Genomic DNA, 22,126 nt, shown 5'->3' with positions numbered 1-22,126 from the left:
ACGGTTTGGAGGTGCAGCGTGTTTTTTTTTTAAGCTGAGATGCTTTGGTTGCGTCTGGTTGCTATGATACAGAATACCCGCAGAAGTAAAAATGTTGGGACAAGGTACTTTATCTGGATGAAGGGAAGGCTGAAGCACGCAGGGATAGAAGACTGACCCACCAGTCTATGTGGCCAGTAGTAGTAATTTCCCCTCAACTGTTATTGTTCAGCACTTGTACAGCGAGTGCCAAAACAGTTTTCAACTCTTGACGGCCAGATAAAAACACCAAACCTGCAGCACTCAGGGTAGAATAGACAATCAACACCTCATCACGCTGCTAATGTTTATAGATCTAGGTTTAATCCCCGGCACTCCCATTGCAAAGAATAAAAAAATATGCTAGCCTTAGGAAATAACACTTTGATGGACACAACGCTAACAGGTAGAGTGTACTCTGTGTACTGTGAACAATTTACTTAATGTAGAGATTTTTATTCCCCATTGACAAATTGATTGGTTGACGAGTAGGTAGAACTTCAGTCCATAAAGATTTTCATTGGTTGATTACAGCCCTAAAAAGTACATTACATTACAAAAAGGATAGGATGCTCTGAGAGCACAATATAATCCATAAATCTGACACCTTAATAAAATAGCTAAAGCAAATATAGCGCACTAGGTAGCAAATAAGGACAGCTTTCAGACACAGCTATAGTCAGTGTGTACACCATCATGCCATTTAGTGAAGGCTGAGATAAAGGGGAAGTAAGAAACTGACAGAACATCTCTTCACCTTTTTGCCTGCAGTTGACCTCTTAATCATCGGCTCTATTACTCTCAGACAGTCAAAGATAGTCGCTGCTCTTCACTAAGTGCTTTATGGTGTCCAAAGAGCTAAAAGGCGACACTAAGAACAATATTAACATGAACATGTGAGTGCCTGTGTGGAGGACTAACGGAGTGAACTCAAGAAGAAGCGTAAGGCGACAAAAACAACAAAAGTAAACAAGTAGAGTAATTAGTTGTATAATCCTGACGACCTTCATAGTTTTATCACATATTTTTATTTCCCTGCAACAGAGGCTCTGCACTTATTCATATTTGATTCCGTATTTCGGGGAAAACATGAGACACACTTGTATTTTTAATCTTTCAGTTGATGCGCCCACCCTTCAAGTTATTTATTCTCAATGCTGAACTTTACACTAAATACATGCACGCTAAGTCAAACGCTCGGAAATTAGTTCAAATACTTGAAGACCATATTTTTCTGCTCAGCTCTGGAGGCTTCAAATGAAAGTACACACACTGTGTATAAATGAGTGTGTGTGAGTCAGTTTATAAAAATCTATATATTTAATTGCCGAGTTTTCCAGTTCAATTCTACCTGAATAATTCAACCGTTCTCGGTCGGTGTAGCCCACTTAGGGTCAGGACTAGTCTACACACACTTATTCCTCCCCGCTCTTTATCTCCTCCATCAAATCTATGTGGATTACCAGCCGATAGGCCTGATTTCACATGGGCTCAGGCTATTAACGCTTTGACCTTGGATTTCAACCAGGCAATTTGTCTAAGAGCTGGCACAGCCTTAGGTGCCCTGGCTAACTCCGTCCGAGGCTCTGTGATTGGTATGGGTGGCAGTAACTCTCCTACTGCCCGTCAGCCGCCATCCCACCGAAAAACGTCTCTTCTCCACCACTCAAGGGTTATGTTTAAATTGCTGTGATGAACTACTTCAGATCCCTCACTTATGATTCTCTTTTCTCTCCCTCGCCGTCCTCAGACTCACTTAGATTTATCACTTATCATAGATCTCGCTGGGCATCAATGTATCTCTCTGTTGCTCAATTTAAGATAAGTGTTTTTCGTCTTTTTCTCCTACCTCGTGAAAGAGTCATCTCCCTACATGTCCACATCATTTGTCCACATGTGAGCCTCTTAGAGCAGAAGTCTAATTTACACCATGTATGAACACATGGTCTATATCTGGTTAAATTATCTGGCATACGATTGCTGTGAGGTGACCGTGTTGGTTTGAGATTCATTTTATCACAAGATTAAATGCCATTTTGAAACCAGTCATAACTACATCAGTTTGTCATAAACATTAACGTTGTACACAAGTTGTCACTGCGTCACGGCTTGTTGTGTTTGACCAATCAGAGATAATCAGTTCAGTAAACTCTGCCTTGGGCCAGTAAAAAGTACATGTTTAATGACACATTTATCTGGACTGACATATTGATTCAACGATCAACGAACCAATAACATGGATACAAAGTGAAAATATCTATACTTATCATTATCTTCATGAAACGCCTTTATTTTGAAATCCCCATGGCACATCTGTGTTACCATTTCCTCCTTTTAAAATATTCAAACAATGCTAGCGGCCTAGCACCAGGCAGATAATGGTAAGCAGCCGAGAACAGGATAATGAGGATATTTACTAATATCGTTTCATATCAATCACAGGCCTCTGAGTGATATAAAATCAATATCATATTGTGGCAGACTTTGTGATATCATCAAATATCGTATCTTCAAAAGAATGCATACACTACTGTATTATAATGACGCTTGTGATTTACAACAGTGATATATAATACTCACCCCCTTTTGGGGGCCAGGAACTTTGACCTTAAAGGTTCATGGGGTCCCTGTTCAAAGTTCTTGAAAAAAAAAAAACATTTAAGGAAATAGACCCTTTGATGTTGATGATGTTTTTTGGTGGGCGGGGCTTAGCTGGAGGCAAAACAATTCTCTACAGACATTAGTTAACGCTAGCTAACAAGTTCTGCTGGCTTGTTTTAGACAATGGAGGAATATGATCGCAGTGGGGTGTTCGGAAATACTCATTACGAGTGCTGGAGTGCACTCTGGCACAAACTGGACCGTTTGTAAATTTATATATAAATATAACGCTCCATTTCTACGAGCAACAGAGCACTCATTCTAGTGTAGAGCGTCAGACTGAATATACAAACGCACCATGTCAGGTAAACACTGAACAACAGGACCAGACTGGCTGACCCATTTGCTCTCATTCAGTGGATGGATGATGTCACAGGAAGCTTTGTGGTTGATTTATAAAGGAGGACGCCAGTTGAACGATTTTCTCCAGTTTGTTTTGCCATCAAAGCTAATGTTTGCCAATGCGCTAAAAACGTTAGCGTTACAGAGAAATTCAATATTCCTTTTGATACCTTACCAATTTCTGGGGCCTATCACCAGACTATCACAGGGCTGACACACAGAGACAAACAACCATTCACGCTCACATTCACATTAGAGTCACCAATTATCTTCGGACTGTGGGAAGAAGCTGGACTACCTGGAGAAAACCCACACTGGCACAGGGAGAACATGTAAACTCCACAGAAGGGCTCCTCCACCTTTGGTTTGAACCAGGAACCATCTTACTTTGAGGCAACAATGCTAACCACTGCACCATCGTGCCGCCCCTACAGTCAGGATCACAAAATGTCTGGTATGGTACTAATATGCAAATGCTCCAGTTCAAAATGAGGCCAACCTTCTTTGGATGTATACGGTATAAAACAGTCAATAAAATACTTTTTCAATAATTGTGAATCATTTCGGTCATGGGAAGTCCTTGAGCGTACAGCCATAAATGTGCACACAAAATAGGAGGCTTGGTCCAGTAGTCTGTGAGAAAAGCTGCGGACAAAGAAACACACCCGCACACACGACTGAAAGGGTGTTCTCCTCTAGGTTTTAGCCTGGCAGAGGTAATTACACTTTTGTTATTTCAGAGAAAGTAAAGTGCCAGAAAAGGTGCCAAATTCCAGGTACGTGTACCGGTTCAGACGTGAATGGAATATGAGCATAGAAAGTTGTGAAAAAGAGAGCTCGGATTTTTTTTTAAAAAAGCCTAAAAAGGAACCAAACACATAGGACAGAAAATGAAAAGAAAATTGCAGCATTTACACAAATATGTGTGTGTGTATACCAAACATGGATCCATCCATCAGTTCAGATATAAAAAGCCCGGCTCAGTCATGACTCGGCCTCTTCCTCTCAGCAGCACTGAGGCTCATTGTTGAAGCTTCATTAATGCATCAGTTAACCTCCCCTTACCTCTCTCCCTCGCTCTGCAACAGTTTATCTGCAGTCCATTTACTTATGTGGTTATCATCGTCTGTGTCCCATCATTATGCCTCCTCCCCCTTTCCCCCACATCCCCTTTTGTGTCTCTCTCCCTCTATTTGTTCTCCCATTTGTTCTCCCTCTTTACTGTTCACCTCTTCCTCTATCTGCGATGCCTCACCGGCAGCGCCTCTGTGAGTGGTTATCAGAGAAAATTACGCTTCTGTTGCAAACAAATAGCTCTTTTTCCCCCCCGTTTCTCCTGTTGTATTCCCTTTCAGAGAGGGAGGCGGAAAAGTGGCTCCGGTGAAATCTGTGTGCTCCTGGCCTTGAAGAATGCACCTCCATTAAGGATTCAGGGGAGAGTTAGCCAACAGACAGCTGGGCCTAATGGCACGACTAGGCTAATGCAGAGCTAACACACACACACAAACACCACACATACACAGATAAGAGCTTGGATACACACAAACAAACAGACACTTTAATATCACAGCCTATTGACTGATGGCAATGAGCATATGTTCAGTAAACATGGCAAATAAGAATCAGAGGGAAATGGATTAAACATCAGTGAGTCTAAGCTCATAAAAGCACTGGGGGCTTAATAAGTCTGATAAAGGCCGCACACACACACACACACACACACACACACACACACACACACACACACACACATACACACACACACACACACACACACACACACAGTTTGAAATGCTTTCCTGAACTAAAAACACTGAGCATCAATATCTTAAAGCCCTCCAAATCTTATCTTTGATTGTCTACACAACACTCGGCTGCTCAACTGTGTGATGCAGTTAATGCGGCTAATTGGAGACAGAGAGCTGCAGTCGACGCCTGATTTTAGACAATCGAAACAAATCCAGACAAGTCTGATTCCAGCTACACCAACACAACAACAGAGGCTGATTACTACAACACACAGGTGACTGGGAGGCTTGGGACTGAAGCAAATCTCATCACATCACACTGATTCAACACATACTGTATTTTTCATAGGGTTTGATAAGAAGCCAGAAGAATGGTCAGACTGACCTGTTAGAGAAGTCCTGTTGACCTGAGACTCTACATAGCAGCTTAGCAACTGGACCTTGTTCAGACTGCCAGCCCAAATCAGCTCATTTTTTTGTCATATCTGAATTGTATCCAGATTGATTTTAGAAAGTCTGGACAGCAAAAGACTAACAGACAAAGAAATTGGATCCAAACAACATTTGTAGGTGATCTGAAATGTGGTTGTAATCGGATTTCTCCAAGTGTGGACGCTTTGGCTGCTAAAATCAGATTTGAAAGTGACGTCAGATCCAGAGTGACGGGAGGTGACAAGCAGAATCCCTGCTGCTGTTATTAGAGCGCTACGGACGACAACTATCTGTTAACACGCCAGAGTCCTGCATCGGGTCGGGTACCCAAAAAGGTCGGGTACCTTTGCAAAAAAAGTGAGTCACTAGTGGTATTTTGTCTTAATTTTATTTCCGTGTCAAGTTCTGGGTGAAAAAATAATCCTGTAACTGCTTACTTTGTGTGTCAGCTCTGGTGGGTTACGAATAGGCATGTTAACGGTGGAGATGTGCTGCGCAATATTATTAACATACGCGAAAAATTCATTTATATTGTATTTCATGAATTACCTTCTTTCAAAGATATAATATAAAATGTCCTTTTGAATGTGCTGGCTAACAAAATGATCAGAACAGTGAATGGCTTTAACAGGATTTGTTATTTCGGGTTGTAAAACTGACTGGTCTTATGTAAGCGTGGCGGGGTGAGTGCGGTATTACATGTCGCAATTGTGGTTTGGGAGCAGGTATTCAAAATCAGACGCATGCAGGACTCTGGGACAGATGCTGAAATAAACTGTCTTGAACTTAGGGCTGGGCAATTAGTCGGAACCTCTAACCGACGTAATCTTGCCCATGTTGGTGATTTCAGTGTTTTTTACATTCTGTTAATACCTTCCCCACCGTATGTGAGTTCATGTACTGTCCCCTTAAAAACTACTGCGTGTGTAGTCACGTGACTCCGCCCCCTCAAGTCCGCGACCTGGAAGCAACATGGAGAAGAATTCAAACACCGAGCTGAAGGAGCAACTTGAGCAGATTGTACCAAAGAGAAATGCCATGTCCGTCGTTTGGGCACATTTTGGCTTTCAACAGAATTATGCAATGCAACAGAAAGAAATCAAATGTAAACAATGAATGCGCTTTTTACGTCTGGAACCTCCCGTCTACAACGGGCTTGAGACGCGCCCTCGTCGAGGACTTGGCTCAGGTTCCAGAGCTACTCTTTTATCCTGAAGTTTCCTTTGGCGGTGGGAACCTCTTGGGACCGCGTGTCTTTGCTGACGTCGACCCCAGCAGGATTCAAACCCTGGACCTTCCACATAGAAGACGAGTGCTCTAACCTCTACACTTATGTAAACACTGTGAAAAAAACAGTTTCAGCAACCAGAGATATTACCACCAATCTGTTGTAGCACTTGGAGTACAATCACGTAACTGAATATGAACAGTGCACGGCTCAAAAAAGAAAGCGCCCGGCAACAAGTGCCTCCACAAAGCAGCTCTCGATAACACAAACATTTACAAAGGCTACACAATATTCAAAATATCGAAATTTTCAATAAATAACCATGAACTGTTCATCTGTGTGTTTCCTTCAATTATTTTAAAATCACAAAGATATGCACTCTTTCATTAAAAAATTATCCCAGCTTCAACAGTTCAGCAGATTTACAGTACAAACCTTGTCAGTGTACTATGAGGGCAAAAAACAACAACAACAAAAAAACCCTTCAGTAATTATTATCGAGGTAAAATGTTCAATTACTCGTGATGTTGATTTGAGGTCATATCACCCAGCTCTACTTGAATTTGTCTGGTACGACGGAGGAGCTCTGCACAGTATGACTTGAAAAGGGTATGGTTTAGAGACCTCCACTTCTCATGCTCCCCTGTTAGGAAGCCACGTTCACCAGTGTAGTAATTACTTGACGCCTACATCGTTACCACAGCAACCCATGCAGATAGGTTGGTGATGTCTAGACACACAAATCCAACCTGAGCACTTGCAAACACCTGAACAGTCTGTTTTAAAGATCTGATTTGAGAAGCAAACGTAGCCTGAAATACTTCCCCTGACGCTCAAGAAACCAACCAGTATCTATGAGCTTTACTCTGCCTCAATAAGTTTGTCGTAATTTGATACAAAAATGTTGTAGTATGTTGAGTTTGAGGGTCCATCCATGAGCTTTGGAACCTCTAAAACCATCTTAACTCAAATGTCCACTCAGCTGCTTGCTCTGGCGCTCTTTGGCCGTATCAAACAGGGCAGATTGAGTCTGCCTATCATCAAACCTCCCATGATTCAGAGAGTTTTAGGGCTTCTTGTACAGTAAAATAAACAAGTGAGTGACTGGTCCTCGAGTTCTGGTTGTCAGCTGTGTCAAGTATGCACCATATCCACTGACATAACAATAAAGCTCAATTCTGACACTCTACGAGATGGAGCCTCGAGAGGGAGAAAAGGCTTCCCACTGGAGGAGACAAGGGTATGAAGGAAGGTAGGGTGAGAGCAAGGTAACTCACAGGGGACGGTGCGGAGGTAGAGGTTGTCCCGGATGATCTGCTGCAGCTCGTGGTCCACAGAGCCTTTCTGGAAGCGCAGGTTGAGGTAGTGGCGCAGGTCCTTGTCGATCACGCCCCCTGGAGGAAACAAAAGAGACGGGAATCAGAATCAAAACCTCCTCCGTCAAATCAATCACTCTGACACCCAAAGGCTGTTTCTTGCTCTGGCAGTGAAGAAATGGTTGGAAGAAAAATAACCTACTCAGCCCTTGATCAGAAACGGGGACAGCTGGATGTGTTTAGGAAATATCCAGAAATAAATTGCTCGACTCGCTCTGTTGTTTGTGCAATTTTCAAAACTTCAACAGCAGAGCAGAGGGAGCCGAAAACACTGCTGCGACAAAAAATGACCCAGAAATCAGCTGAAAAAACCACAGCAAACAATTTGAATTCGCTAAATCCCCGACAAACAAACACAGCCGACACTAATGAACACACTCTGCCCTCGCTCGGATTCAGCATCTGTCAAGTGCAGCCATGGATTGGTGGAGGTGTTAATTGGAGCGGTGGCCAAACACGTGTGGAGAAATGTCTACATATAAATCACCCCCCGGGGGGGCTGTCTTTACTCCCATTTGTCCCCGTCCCAGTTCTGTGGATGGACTTCCACTTTAAACCAGTAAATCTCGCTGGCTCAGCAGGACAGAAGATAAAAAAAAAGGAAGTGATGGAGGGAGCGACAGAGAAATGGAGGTAGGAGAGATGGAAGGCAAGGGCAAATCCCATGGGGGAGTAGAAAGGGGGGAGCGAGCTAAAACAAGAAGTCCGCCCCCCCTTTCCCCAACATATACTCCATCTGTCTACTCTGCCACACACTCATATAATCACATATCAAATGGAGGCAGGACAGGACGGATGAGGGGGGGGGGGGCTCGACTGACGTTACTTAAGGGAGTCCTCACGGTGCCGCTTTAACCAACACACTTGTCATTGTTGTTACTCCTCTGCATAGAAGTAAAGAGAGACAGACGGAGTGGGTGCACAGGCTGGAGAGACATAACCTTCAGCATCCTCTTTTAGGCAGCAACTTGGCACGGTGCCACACAGCATTTAGCACCCCCCCCCCCCCCCCCCCCCCCCCCCTTTCATCTTCTTCCCTCCGTGATCCTGAAGCACTGACATCCAAGCATGATACGCTGAGGAGCATACATGTCAACATCACACATGTGCAGACAGCTGCAGCATTAACACACATGCAATCCAGAGTCAGATCACTCAGACGGAAGGTGGGTGAGACTGTCAGGGGTTTGATGAAGGGTTCAAAAACAGCCCAGTTTGGAAGTTTTCTGTCATTCTGGGGGGTTCTTCTATCATGTGATCTCATACACGTACACACACCAACATGCACTGATCGACCAGAGCTGAACTAATTCACGGAGCACCGCATGCAAACCTGAATCACAGACACCGGCTCCGTCTCTGTCAAAGACGTGGAGAGCGGTCGGTTTTAGATTTACATGAGAAAAGAAGCCGAGGCGACGAATCTGCATCCTGAAAAGGTGAGCACACGCACACACACACACACACACACACACATATTAACACGCTAAATGGCACCTCTTGTGTGGACAGCGGTTGTGCAGCCAGTATAGTGTCAGAGTCCTCTTTTCCACAGGTTTTGTGATGCAAATAATCTCCGCTGGAGGAAAATCTCGCGCTGGACCTCTCCCTCTGGACTCCCCTTCCTTTTGCTGTCCTGTCCCTCAGGTCCCCAACTCTGTCTCTGTTTGCCCCCAATAATCAAGCCGCTGCCAGCCAGTCAGTCAGCTCGGGAAAACGAATCCTCTCTCTGCGCGCTCCACGGTGGAGAGATGAAACAGGAGAGCGCCGGAGAATGAGTGACTGAGAGGCGATGAGAGAGTGTGTGTGTGTGTGTGTGAGAGAGCGGGAAAGAGGAGGGCAAGTGTGTGTGTGTGCGAGTGAGGGAGAGCAACCGTTGGAAGCTCTGGCGGTGGGGACCAATCTCACCCAGATCCCTTTTTTTCCTCCTCTCTTGGATCTCTCCAGATTCTCAGGTCCTACAATGCCCCCCATCTGCAACATGGGGCACTACATCTGCTTTATATGCCTCGGTCAGATTAGGAGCCGTCCCCTGCCACATCACACGCCCCTCTCAGCTTATAGCATCCACATGGCCCAGCTCTGACCTTCCTCCGCCGTCAACAACCACGTGGTGAAACTAAACATTATGCTTCAGCCCGACACACTACTGTCTTTCTTACTCCCACAGACGAGCATTCCTGCTAATTAGGTTGTTGCTTGTTTACTCTGTGTTTAGAAACCGCTGGCTTCTAGTGGCTCGTCTGCATTGCAGAATTTTGCACATTCTGGTCATGCTGTCGTTCCATTTATCTCCCTCTCCTCGTCTCCTTTTCCTTCAGTAATGACATATATTTTTCTATATTTTTGTGCAGCACACACATTTGCAAGCCTGCAAATGCAGCTTGGCTTTTGTGGCTACTACATCCAAATGGATCTGAACAATGTCACTCTTTATGGGCGTAATATCAGAGCAATAAAAACAGGAAATATAAAAGAGTGTGCTTTTGAATTCCATTTGCAAATAAAATATGTCCTTTGAGATGTCTGTGTTTTGTCATATATATGTGTAACCGATGGACTCTAGTGATGTCTGGGATGTGTTGATGTGAAGAGGCCCAGGCCGCGCATATCTTTGGAGACGATCTCCATTTATTCCTCACAGCAAGAGGTAAAAACAAAATCCTCCGTCAGTTACGACCATATAACTCGAGCCCCTACAAAAGGAATACGTTAGCATATTGTACCATGAGTTTAAGCTGATAAATGAACTTATAAACAGTTTAACGGCACTAAAACATGGAAATTACTACGAGAGCCATTATAATACTTAATATTACAAATGTACATCTGACTTTGTTACACGTTACTGCTGTATAATTGACCCCATACCATGTATACAGTACATAAAGTCAGGTTGCAGCAAATGGTAATTGTCATTATGTGAGATTTTTTTCTTTTAATTGATTAAAGTAGTTGTATGTGACATTCAGAACAATAATATAGCAGCAAACCACTGTTTGCTAAGTAAAGATAAGGTGGAGTAATGGCGTCCTGAGCAGAGAATGAAGTCACACTGTGTGTTGTAATCTGAGCTTCTCTGTTTTTTGTTGTGGTGAGCTGGTCTAGTCATACATAAATGTTAGCACATGTGTGTATTTCATTGACTAGCTACTTGCCGCCGCTCTGCACTGCTGACATGTTCTCATCCCAACTCCTCAAATATCGCCACTTGATCAGTGGACTTTCAGGTCTACTTTTAATGCCCTAGGTATCCTCTTGAGTTGGTAATTGGCATTCTGAGACGGCTTGTCAATGAAAATTTGCATGCCTTTTACATGCATTGTGTCTTTTCAGAATACACTTACATTTTCACAGGAAATTTAGTTTTTGCTCGTTAGATGCATATGGTGTTTAAAAATAAATGTACAACGTCGGTAAAACACCTTAAAATGTATGTTTATTTCCTTGTACAACAAAAGCATGTGGTTAGGTTTAGAAAAAACATCACACGGGAGCCGAAAAAAGGCTCTCCAGGTTAAAGTCCAGGGTTCGTCAGACCCATCCACCTCCCCTTGCTCCCACCCCATAGCGGCTTTCTAGCTCCTTAAATCCTCCCAAGACCCAGACTTTTTTTGTATTTCGAATTTCTCCTCGCTATCTGGGATTAGTAGGACCTGATAAGTATGAAAAACTAAACACTGTTGATGCTAATAAAGTCCCAATGTCTTCAAACGACATGATAATAAAGTCCCGATGTCTTCAAACGAGTACTTGTTACCGTTGCTAAAATTTGTAACATTTGTTTGCATATCATGCTACGAATGTTCTTAATCATAAATAAACCATAAAATGTGATCAGGTTTTGGACCTGCAGACTGACTTGGAAGAGATGGCAGCCATCTTGTTCTATCATAGATTAGTGTATTGTGGTCTTACTATGACTAGATGGCACAAATAATGTCCACGAACGAGGCCTCAGTTAAGCAGACTTGTAGGTTGTATAAGTATAAGGTAACGTTGTTACCAGCTGCAAATCATACCTCCGCAAAAGATGCCTTTGTGCGTCGGTGTATTTGACAAGCTGAGAATGTGAGCGGACTGGCAATGCGCTCATTCGGTGGTTACCGCTGATATCAGGATGGTGTTGTCACAGAAACATAGTGCCCACCCTCTGGTCACCCCTGGTTAGCACCATTAGCTTTGTCAGCATTGTTGCTGTTGGAATGGAATTAGCACCGTTAGCTACAAGCTGCCTGCTCAGCCACCTCCATGTTGAGACCAGTGTCCAGACAACTCGTAAGCTCTGAATTTCACATAAAGCCTCTTCAATTTCGTGTATAAAATGTTAAAAAATAATTCCCATCACAACTTTCCCAAAGCCCAGTGCAACATTTTCCATCTACTCGAAGATGAAGATTTTCAAGTTACATAATTTTGTAAAACAAATGCAGTAGTTAGCTAATTTTCAAACTACAGAAGCTCATTGAGAAGCTGGAGCCTCAATGAATGACTCAAACCTGTCATTCCCAAAGTGACAACCAAAAAAAAGCACTTTCACCCCCGCCTCCCACATCCCATACGTGTAGGGCTGGGACTTTGTCAAAATAAATACCATACAAGTACCCTTGAAGTGATAGTGATACTAACAGAGTACTTCATTTGACACCCATAATGTGAAATGAATGGTGTGCAGCCATACAAAGTTTGGTGGCATCTCGACACATTGAACTGCCAAGTCTGCGACTACACTGCACTCAACTTAACCTCGCCACAGAGTAATAGTTGTGGCTGCTGTCGCAGGAGTGTGAGCTCCGCGCTGAAGACAGGCTAATGTTACCTAACGATTATTAAGGGGTAATGGCAGAGTAAAGCCATTTCAGAGTTGGTGTGATTCTGTTGGGAATGTTTAACGGCTCGATGTTGGATGTCAGTCGCTGCTGCTGCTGTTAGTTCGTGCTAACCAGGCAGATGTTAAAATGACATTTCGGAGGGTGACTTCTGAGACGGCAGCAACAGAAAGTTTGCTGTCGGGATGGTACAGGATCAGACCCCCAGTGCAAAAAGGATCGAAAGCAAGTATAGTTTGATTGTAAAAGTTTCAATACTACTGGGTTATTTTAGACACACATAAATCACAGCATGAAGGCCATGAAATACATCCAATTTCTGCTGTACAAATGAAAATGCAAGTCAAACTTTTCCCAAACTGCCAGAGTTATAGACAGAAGACTTCCCTGCTATAGTGACTGTGAACTTGATAGGCTTCTCCATATTTTGGATTTAACTGGCATGTTTGATCGACGAGCATCACCAGTTTTGCTTCCCTTCCCTGTCAAAAATCTGCCCATCTTACACTTCGCGTGTCATTTCACTGTCTGAATAAATCTCACGAACCTGAATCTTTATAGCCTCGCAAGCGTCAGGGCGCTCTTTGTTTGGTCCCAAATAAATCTGATCCATTCAGCGTCAACCATCAGAGGAGCTGAGCTTCAGTACGTCAGAATGAGGCTCTTTTCACTGGCGCTGAGCAGCAGTTAGAGCACACATTGGTGACTGCAGCTCTCCCTCAATATGGCTCACTATTTGGCCATGTATCTAAAAATAGATTCTGTGTGTGTGTGAGCACATACATCAGCGCAAGATAGTCCAACTGTGGCAGCGGCTCCACTGGTCTGGAGTCAGTGAGGTGTGTGAGGGTGAAGGAGGTCATTTAAACAGATGTGATGTTCTCTCTCTCGTCTTTCTCTCGAGGTTGTCCCTCATCAGTTCTCGCAGCTCTGACAGCACCGCTATCGTGACACCACTGATATGTGACGCTGCCGATGGGGAAAGGTGAGTGACAGGGGGAGCGTTGAGGGGAGAGGATGAGGTAAAGAAGAAAAAAGAAACCACAGAGGCTGCAGATTGACAGTACCTCAGAAAATTCCACTCACTGGTGCATGAGCCAATCAGCCGAACATGACATCAATCCAATAGGTATGAACAATTCATGCATTTATCCCCGCAACATGAGATGGCTCATCCCTGCAGTTTGGGAAGCATGTTAAGAGCCACATGATATCTGTTTCCTAAACAGATTGGAGGATGAGAATCACTGTTGCTATGTAGAGGAAGAGAATCCAACATCTAAGCTCAGCAGGTGTCATGTAATTCCCCTGGGAGGCCGGGAGAGGAGAGAACAGCCTGTGGAGAGTCAAAAAACAAGAGAGCAGCTGGTTCCTCCAGGGGATAGAGGTGCTACTCTGCCTCCGACTCTGGCTCAAACTAGCGGAGCTCACAAAAGGAGCAAATCTCCTCAGTGAGTGTGACAGATGGAGCTGAGATCAGGGCTCTGACTTGACTTCTGTCACCACTGTCCCAGACTGTCCGAAATACAATGCTGGCCCTCCCAATTTTAGAATGACGTTGATGTTTGTCTACAATAAAATCATTTCCCTAATTAAAAGTCCAGTACCTTGACCAACCACTCAAGTTGCAGTTACCATCCTCGTCTGTCCTGACTTGCACATTATTTATAGTAGAGACCATGAAGGACTTTGTCGAAAGGTATTTATTGGAGAAATGTAAGTTATCATTGTATTGACATCTATGACTCCAGTGGATAATTCCCAGTGAGAAACATTCTGCCTTCACTTAAGTCCCATTTCCACCGAGCTTTACGGTACGATTCAGTTTGGTTCGGTACGTTGTTCTGTTTCCGAAAAGTTGTGGATGGTACCAATGGAACCGTTCCGTACCGTCCCCATTTTTGGTCCCCTCTCTGTTGGGGTACCTAGCACACAGATCTGGTACTAAAAGGTGGCGCTGTGAACACTATATCCTTGAGGCCAAGTGGACGGTTGTGTCAAATCTGAAGCAAATCCTTTTAGGTGTCCCTGAAATATTGCGTTCACGAGAATGAGACGGACTGAAAACTGTCATGGCTGTCGTCGGCACGGAGGCATAAAAACAATTCTAATTACTAAGATTTTTTTTTTTTTTTTTAGATTTGTTTTTATGTTAAAACTTTTATCTCAAATCTGTAACCTTTATGTTGCCATTTTTCCCACATTTGTAAACACTGTGTGTGTGTCTGTGCGGGCATGTGAGAGGGCCACCTGTCTAGCGCTCCAGTGACAAAGAGACAGAGAGAGAGAAGCCCTTTTCACACTGCACTTAGCCCGGGGCTATAACAGCTCTCACATTGGCACAATCCAGTTAAAAGTGTGTGTGTGAAAAGGGGCTACATTTTTTCCATCCATGGGACGGTAGGACGTCCTCAAGTTAGAGCCCTGACTGAGATGGAGCAGCGCTGAATCTTAAAGGTCCAGTGTGTGGGATTTAGGGTTTTCCTCACTTGGCCCTTTTCAGCCCTCTAAACAGACTCTGACTCAGTGACTACTATAAATATTATATATGATCTCTGCAAATAGATACCCCTTAAATCCTACAGGGACTTTAAAAGAGTCTGCAGGACTGAACAGATGGCCTATGTTCTTCCTGTTCATTCACTTTTATCAGTGTACATTGTGTTTGCATGTGTGGTGAATTATACATGGTTTATTGACCTTTGTTTGCAGATACCACTGCTGCAACAATTACAGCTACTACATGAGTGCTGCTATTTCTACTGAGACTGAAATGTGAGGTAAAAACTATTTAAAATTATACCAAAAAAAATAATCATCCATCCATCCATCCATTTTCAGCCGCTTATCCAGGACCGAGTTGCGGGGGCAGCAGGCCGAGCAAAGCACCCCAAACGCCCCTCTCCCCAGCAATGCTTTCCAGCCTCCTGGGGGACCCCAAGGTGTTTCCAGGGCAGATGAGATATGTAATCCCTCCAGCGTGTTCTGGGTTATCTACCAGTGGGATGTATCTGGAACACCTCTAACAGGAGGCGCCCAAGAGGCATCCTGATCAGATGCCTGAACCACCTCAACTGGCACCTTTCAACATAAAGGAGCAGCGGCTCTACTCCGAGCTCCCTCCAGATGTAGAAGTTCCTCATCCTATACTCCTCCAAGAATCACCACCTTAACGTGGTGGAGGGGTTTGCGCGTCACCAAGATCCTGGGAGCTGTGTTGCTTGGGGCCAACAGCTCCCGGTAGGGTCTCCAAAGGCAAAGAGGTGCCAGGGGAGGGGGCAGACTAATTCAAGAAGACCTTGAAGACCTTCAAGAAGAACGGAATATTTGGACTTAGAGTACCTCGCTCGCAATGGGGACACCAGGCTGAATAAATAACACGGAATCATTGCCCTGTGGGCCCATCATTCGCAGGGACAGTGCATTGTGTGACAGGTGGCAGGCACAGGCAGGGCCCCAGGCGTGTTGATACCTGGTGTTGCGGACTGGCTCGTGAATAATTATAATAATCGAGCAAAATAGTACTTTCCAATTTCTGGTTTCAGTACAACAGAGATCTTATTTTCCTGTGTTACAGCTGAATAAATCACTGTCTCTCATTAGAAACAAACATAACTGTTCTTTTCAGTGTGTAGAAGAATGAGGATGCTCTTACAAACATAACAGTTCAATTAATATACATGAACACAGTCAAAAAACAGTATTAAAATCTAAATCAATAACAAATATTATTCTTGAACCAAATGACCGACCAGTGAATCATGACTCAAATACAGCAGGATTCAGAGCAGTAAATTCCTGCAGGTACAGAACGCCCGGAGGTCTGTACTGAAAGCTGACACAAGCCCACAAGGTCACCATGATGGACAACACACATCACATGTGCATATAAAACACACTCTACCCCTTAAACAAAGACTTCAGCAGCACTGCGACAGTTGAGTCTTTAAAGTCTCCCGCAGAGGTCTGAAAACAATCTACTCCACCGAGAAAAATCCAGCATGGAGGGAGCGCTGACAGTAAGTCAGAGCTCGGAGCGCCGTCATCAGAGTCGCGCTGACAATATTTTTCACACCCTGCTCTGAGGGCACCCGGCGGCAGTCACATATGTAGCATTATCACACTGTGTTTATGTGTGTGAGTGTGTGTGCGTGTGCGTTTAAGTCAGAGGGAGCGGCAGCAGACAGCTGTTTGGATAATCAGACTAATTAAAAGATCAGGATGGGCTTAAAATGCTTGCCAGTTTCACCAGACACACACTGCGCTCTGTTGATTAGTCCTCAGTGAACATGTATGATGCCAACTCTGTGGTGAGAGCGCTGGAATACATAAACACCAACTGGCTTTCAGATGGGTTGACACGCACGCACACACACACACACACGGTTTATGTAACAACAGCATGTATCGGCACTTGACTTTTCTTTAGGTTTTAGGTGAGACAAACTAGGTTCTATTGATGGAGTTTACATTTCTACAAATTATATATATTTGTTAAAAGACAATAATGTTGGTTTTACAAGATTTCCATTCAATGTAAAGAGTAAAATCAAACAGGAGCTCCATGTAATGGAGTACACAGGCCAAGCAAGTTTCAAGTGGCTTGTTTATAGCTTCTCATATGTGGGAATGAAGGGAAGCCAATGCCGTAGAAAAATATGGCTGTTGTGCCTTTGGAGCAAAAGCAGAGGTGGGGTGAATGGATGGGTCAAAAGGTCTTTTTGTGCACGGATGTCCTTAATAAATTGACTATTTTTTGCATTGATCTCGGCATGTGGACCTTTTCGTGGCTGTCCAGCCCAGTTATATTGGTGTGTGGGTATCTCCTCTGCCATCCCATTCCACTTAGACACTGGACTTGGACACGAAAACATGGGAAAATAAGCTCTAGGTTAAAACTCCAGAAACTGCGATATCGCCCTGCTGGTGTCAGATCTGAAAACACAAACATGTCGCTCTAGAGGGCCTAGACAATAATTATATTTTATTAATTTAGAGAACATGTTGCTGAAAAAAGGAAAACCCCAAGTAACCTTGATATTTTGTAAAATAAACCCAGTCATCAGAGTTGAAAGCACATGTATACACCTGTTAACCAATCCCTTCCACTACAGTATCTGTTTCTACTTGTGCTTTGACCTTTTTACACAGAAAAAAAACCCCAAAAAAACATGAACATTATTTTCCTTTTAAGAAATTGCGCTCATTTCCTGAAATTACAGGACACCAGCCTGAAACACACACCCACACACTCTCTCAAACTCTCAAAGTCCCACAGGTGATTATGTAGCGTACCCTCCTTCTGTTGCTTTATGCTGACCATCCCCAGTTCACCCATAGCCACAGAAATCCACTCAGCCCACCAGCTGCCTGCCTGTGTGTGTTTCTGATGTACAGAATCTGTCTCCGGGTAGGGGAGGCCTGGTCCATTTTAGCCCGGGAGCGGGACACGGAGAGTGCTGCCGGAGCACGAAATGGAATATGTCCTTCATGTGCTGCCGTGCCTTCCTGTGGCCGCGCTAAGCAGTTGATTGATGGGGAACAGCCTGGGAGAGCAGACTGGTACCTGACATCTCTGAACCTGCCTTACATTCACACACATATGGCTCCATTTACACCTATCAAAAGGCGATCTGTGTGCAGATTTGCTATTTGGAACAGGACCAATTCAATCCCACTTTCTGAGGCTACCCTGCACAAAATCTTATTTCTGCAGAGTGATCTGATGTCATCTTCGTCGCACCTACTGTACATACAGTGAACATGTGGGCGGAGAGGACTATCAGGGCACCGTCATCAAGTTTAATGCAGGTTTTTGCATGTTGTCACATCTCTATTTGGATGTTGGCTGAACTCCATCTGAACCTGCCTTTGCATAAAAGCAAGCGATCACACAAGGTGCTCTACCTCCACTGAGCAAACTAATCTGCATGCATACATGTACGCTATTGGGCGAGCACCAGCTGTGATTTGCATACAAGCACAGAAGCGGATGAGCGCTGACGATCCGCCTACTGAGGATTTAATGAGTGAACGCTCAAGGCTGGAGACTGTGTGAAGTGGCAAAGACAGTAGTAATACTAATACTGGAATTGGATAGCACTGCACGAGGCCATATGTGTTGTGCGTGTGTGAAATGGCCCATAGGAAAGCTGTAGAGTATAAAAGCTCAATACAGTTTTCTGTGCTCAAGCGTGGATGCTTGAACAACATCAATCCACACTGCGTGGTATTCATCAATACACGCTGTGATATATGCCAAAGGTTGGGTGAGAACTCCTACAGTAGCTGTGCATTAACGTTAAATCATGTCTTGACCCGTCATTGGCCTCCACGGCGGACATCAGGCTGTGCCGTTATAAATCAACGGACCCATCAAACAGGTAAAACCATTCTCTGCCCCAGTGCTAAGCTCTGTTTAAACCTCTGAATGCTACCCCCATGCCCAAACTCGGAACTAAATTTGGCTGCCCACTCTGGCCTGAGTGACAGTTTAAGCTAAAAGCCACTGGCTGCTGCTGTTTAGTACTTCAGCGCTTGGTTATGTCTTCCAGGTATATCACCCTTGAGAAAGGCTTGTTCAACACCTGGAAGAGAAGCCTGAACTCAAAGAGCTCATGGGGTGAGATTTAGGGAAGTGAATTTAATGTTGCACCTGACATGAATCCTTCTAGGAGACGGTCTCTGCACACCTAGCTGCCTATTCTTGCCACTGAATCTTCTCTGCAACTATTATTTCCTTCACCATCGTGCAAACTTATGCCCCTGTTGCACCTTACCTACAATATTCTTACACATAAATGATAGCTGTGAGTCCTAACATGCTTCCCTTGGGTTCCAATTTAAATCTTCATGTTATCTTTGCACATTTTAACTCCTCTTTTGAACAAGAGATAGGGCTGGGTATCAGCACTCGATTTCTTCAAGGTATCAACCAAAATAAACCAGTACCAAGTAGTATTAAAACATCTCCAGTAAAACGATACCTACATTCAATCCTTTGTTGAGGGTGGTGTATAGGGTTGCAGCAATATACCTGTTTCAAGGTATACCGTGATATCGTACCTTGCACATTTGCTTATCAATGATATTGGTAAAAAAAGAATCTCTTCTTTATTTGAGTTACTTGGGGAGACTTTTTACATAAAAACCCATTTACAAAATGGTTTCAAGTCTCAGTTATAGTAAAAAACGTTTGCTAAACCAAAAATAACCCTTCTGTTTTCATTCCTTCAAGGGTCATTCTGATTGATAGTAATATAAATTCTGTAATACTGTGATATCCTGATGCCAAGATATTTTCTGACATGCAGGGATCTCCAGAGTAGGGACCGATATGTTTTTTTCAGAGCCAATGCCGATACCGGTTATTATGAAACAGAGATACTGATAGCTGATATTTATAACTGATATATGTCTGCTGTAAAAATCATAGTTGACACTGAATTAAAAAAAAAAAAAAAAAAAAAATACTGACAAAGCACTACATTAAAATGCAATTAAGCATATATTCATTCTGAGAACATTTCCAATGAAACAGTACAGGGAGCTGCTAGCAGCACCTTGAGAAGAATTTTGACAAGTAAACAAATGAATGGAAAAATATAAAAATAATAAAATAAAATAAAATAGAATAAAGGTGAGCTAAATTAAAAGCCAGGCTAAAAAGGTAGGTCTTGAGTTTGCTTTTGAGAGCCCAGAGTGGTACGTGCAGTCAGTGAGAAGCACGCCAGGGGCAAAACAGCGCAGCTAAGGAAAACAAAACTATGTATCGGCATATCGGTGGAAAAAAATCACAGATACTGATACATCTGCACACACTGCGATGCCACATAACTAGTTGAATATCAGCAAAGTTTCCCTGCTTCCCTTCACTGGTTCCTGTACAGCAGGGTCAGCCTTTTTTTCACTGTTATAATCATTAAAAAGCAAAAGCAGCATGTGTATACATTCAGTAGGCTATATCTTCAGTAGCTAGCTAGCTATCCCTACACTTTCAGGGTTTGATTTTGGTTTTGGAACAGGGAAGAAACGTATATCTTTTTCCAACCTCTCCAGGTAACGAGTATCATTAATACACGACGTGCCCCAGGCACAACATTTAGCTCCAAATCCACAAAACCAGCCTGAAAATGAAGGAAATCTGAAACGACTGCATTAGAGTCAATGGAGCACAGTCTGTTCAATCAACAGAGCAGTACAGAGAACTCCTACCCTGGAAATCCAGTTCTCGCTAGAGCCCAATTTGAATTTGCTCAGCGAGTCACTCTGGCAATCAGTAACGATGCTCATTACCCATGCCGTTGGAGCCGAGCTGCACCAATCACATCGGTGTATCTGATATAGGCGGGCCAGAGGCGAGCTAAACAGATGACGACAGCGCTGTGACAACGAAGTCCGGAATCAGTCAGTAAACATTGCAAGATGGCTACGGATGAACACCAGTTGTTCGAAACGGCTTTGGCCGCAACAATGAACAAGTTAGACTTGGCTTGTTCTCTAAAAGAGGAACAGAAGACGGCGCTCGAATCTTTTCTTTGCAAGAAGGACGTTTTTGCTGTTTTGCCGACCGACCAGATACAGCAAGAGTCTAATCTACCAGTTAGCTAAGCTAAGCTAAGCTCTGGATACGTCACCCCGTGTATTGTTCTGATTGGTCGTAGTGTTATCCAATTGCGTGCAGTGATATTTACAAATGCATGCTTGGTGCCGCCCCTCAAGTTGGGCCATTTGCATTACTCATAGCCAGACCCTAAATCTTTCTAGATTTGGGTCTGGATTTCCAAGCTAAACTCCCAAAAAGCACTGCAAACAGTAGCCTACAGTGAAGGACAACTTAAATACACAATGTTATCTCTCACCCCCCTCCTTTTTTCTTGCTCAAAAACCAACACCCAAACCAGGAAATGAAGATGATATAATAAGAGTGAAAAATAGCATGGGGATGATTAAAACCTCCTCAGTTACAGTCTTTGACTTTTAGTTTGCCTCCATTAACTAACTGTTTCTGGATCTTCCCGTCATAACTTCACCATCCCTCCTACCCAAGCTTTTATTGTGGCTGCCTCACTTTCTACTGCTGCATGACCAGCTAATAATGGATCAAATACAGCCAAACTCCAAAGCCAGTCACTGTTTGAACACGGCTGTGTAATGATAGTCACCTAACTTGTCTCTCCTGTCTCGTCCCTTTAAATCATCTCTGCTATTCTCTTTCATTTCCGTCCCATCTCCTTTCACTTTCTCCTATTTCAGGCTATTTTTCTCTCTTCTCCCCTTTTCATTGTTTCTATATTTGTAGAGGAAACGTGATAATCCTCAAATGGGGTTATCTATTTATTCATTTGGAGTGTCAGCAATTTCAAGGACCAACTGGGAGGGCTTTGTTTGACTGATACAGACAGAGGGAATGGGTTTAGATTGGCAGCACAGACAGGTTTATCAAAGTCCTGTCATCATATACGTGCATGTCTGACACTGGTAGAGCGCTTG

At 43.6% G+C, this 22,126-nt stretch overlaps 1 protein-coding gene across 9 annotated transcripts in view; it reads right to left on the bottom strand.

Annotated features, from left to right (window-relative positions):
- Nucleotides 1-22,126, bottom strand: part of magi2a (membrane associated guanylate kinase, WW and PDZ domain containing 2a) — a 403,568-nt gene that overhangs the window by 278,870 nt on the left and 102,572 nt on the right. For 8 of the 9 annotated variants that reach the window (XR_013490407.1, XM_033614587.2, XM_033614582.2 and 5 more), the window contains exon 2: nucleotides 7,707-7,823. Coding sequence is in view for 7 of the 9 variants with exons in the window: in XM_033614587.2 (XP_033470478.1) it covers nucleotides 7,707-7,823 (117 nt within the window). In the remaining 2 variants the exon portion in view is untranslated. Of the gene's footprint in view, nucleotides 1-7,706; nucleotides 7,824-9,302; nucleotides 9,442-22,126 lie in introns of those variants that run through there. The other variant, XM_078165300.1, reaches the window with a different exon arrangement.

The sequence above is a fragment of the Epinephelus lanceolatus genome, chromosome 23, assembly GCF_041903045.1.
Source record: "Epinephelus lanceolatus isolate andai-2023 chromosome 23, ASM4190304v1, whole genome shotgun sequence".
Lineage (NCBI taxonomy): Eukaryota > Metazoa > Chordata > Actinopteri > Perciformes > Serranidae > Epinephelus > Epinephelus lanceolatus.
Note: the sequence above shows the minus strand (reverse complement) of the source record. Positions and strands in the feature narration are given on the sequence as shown.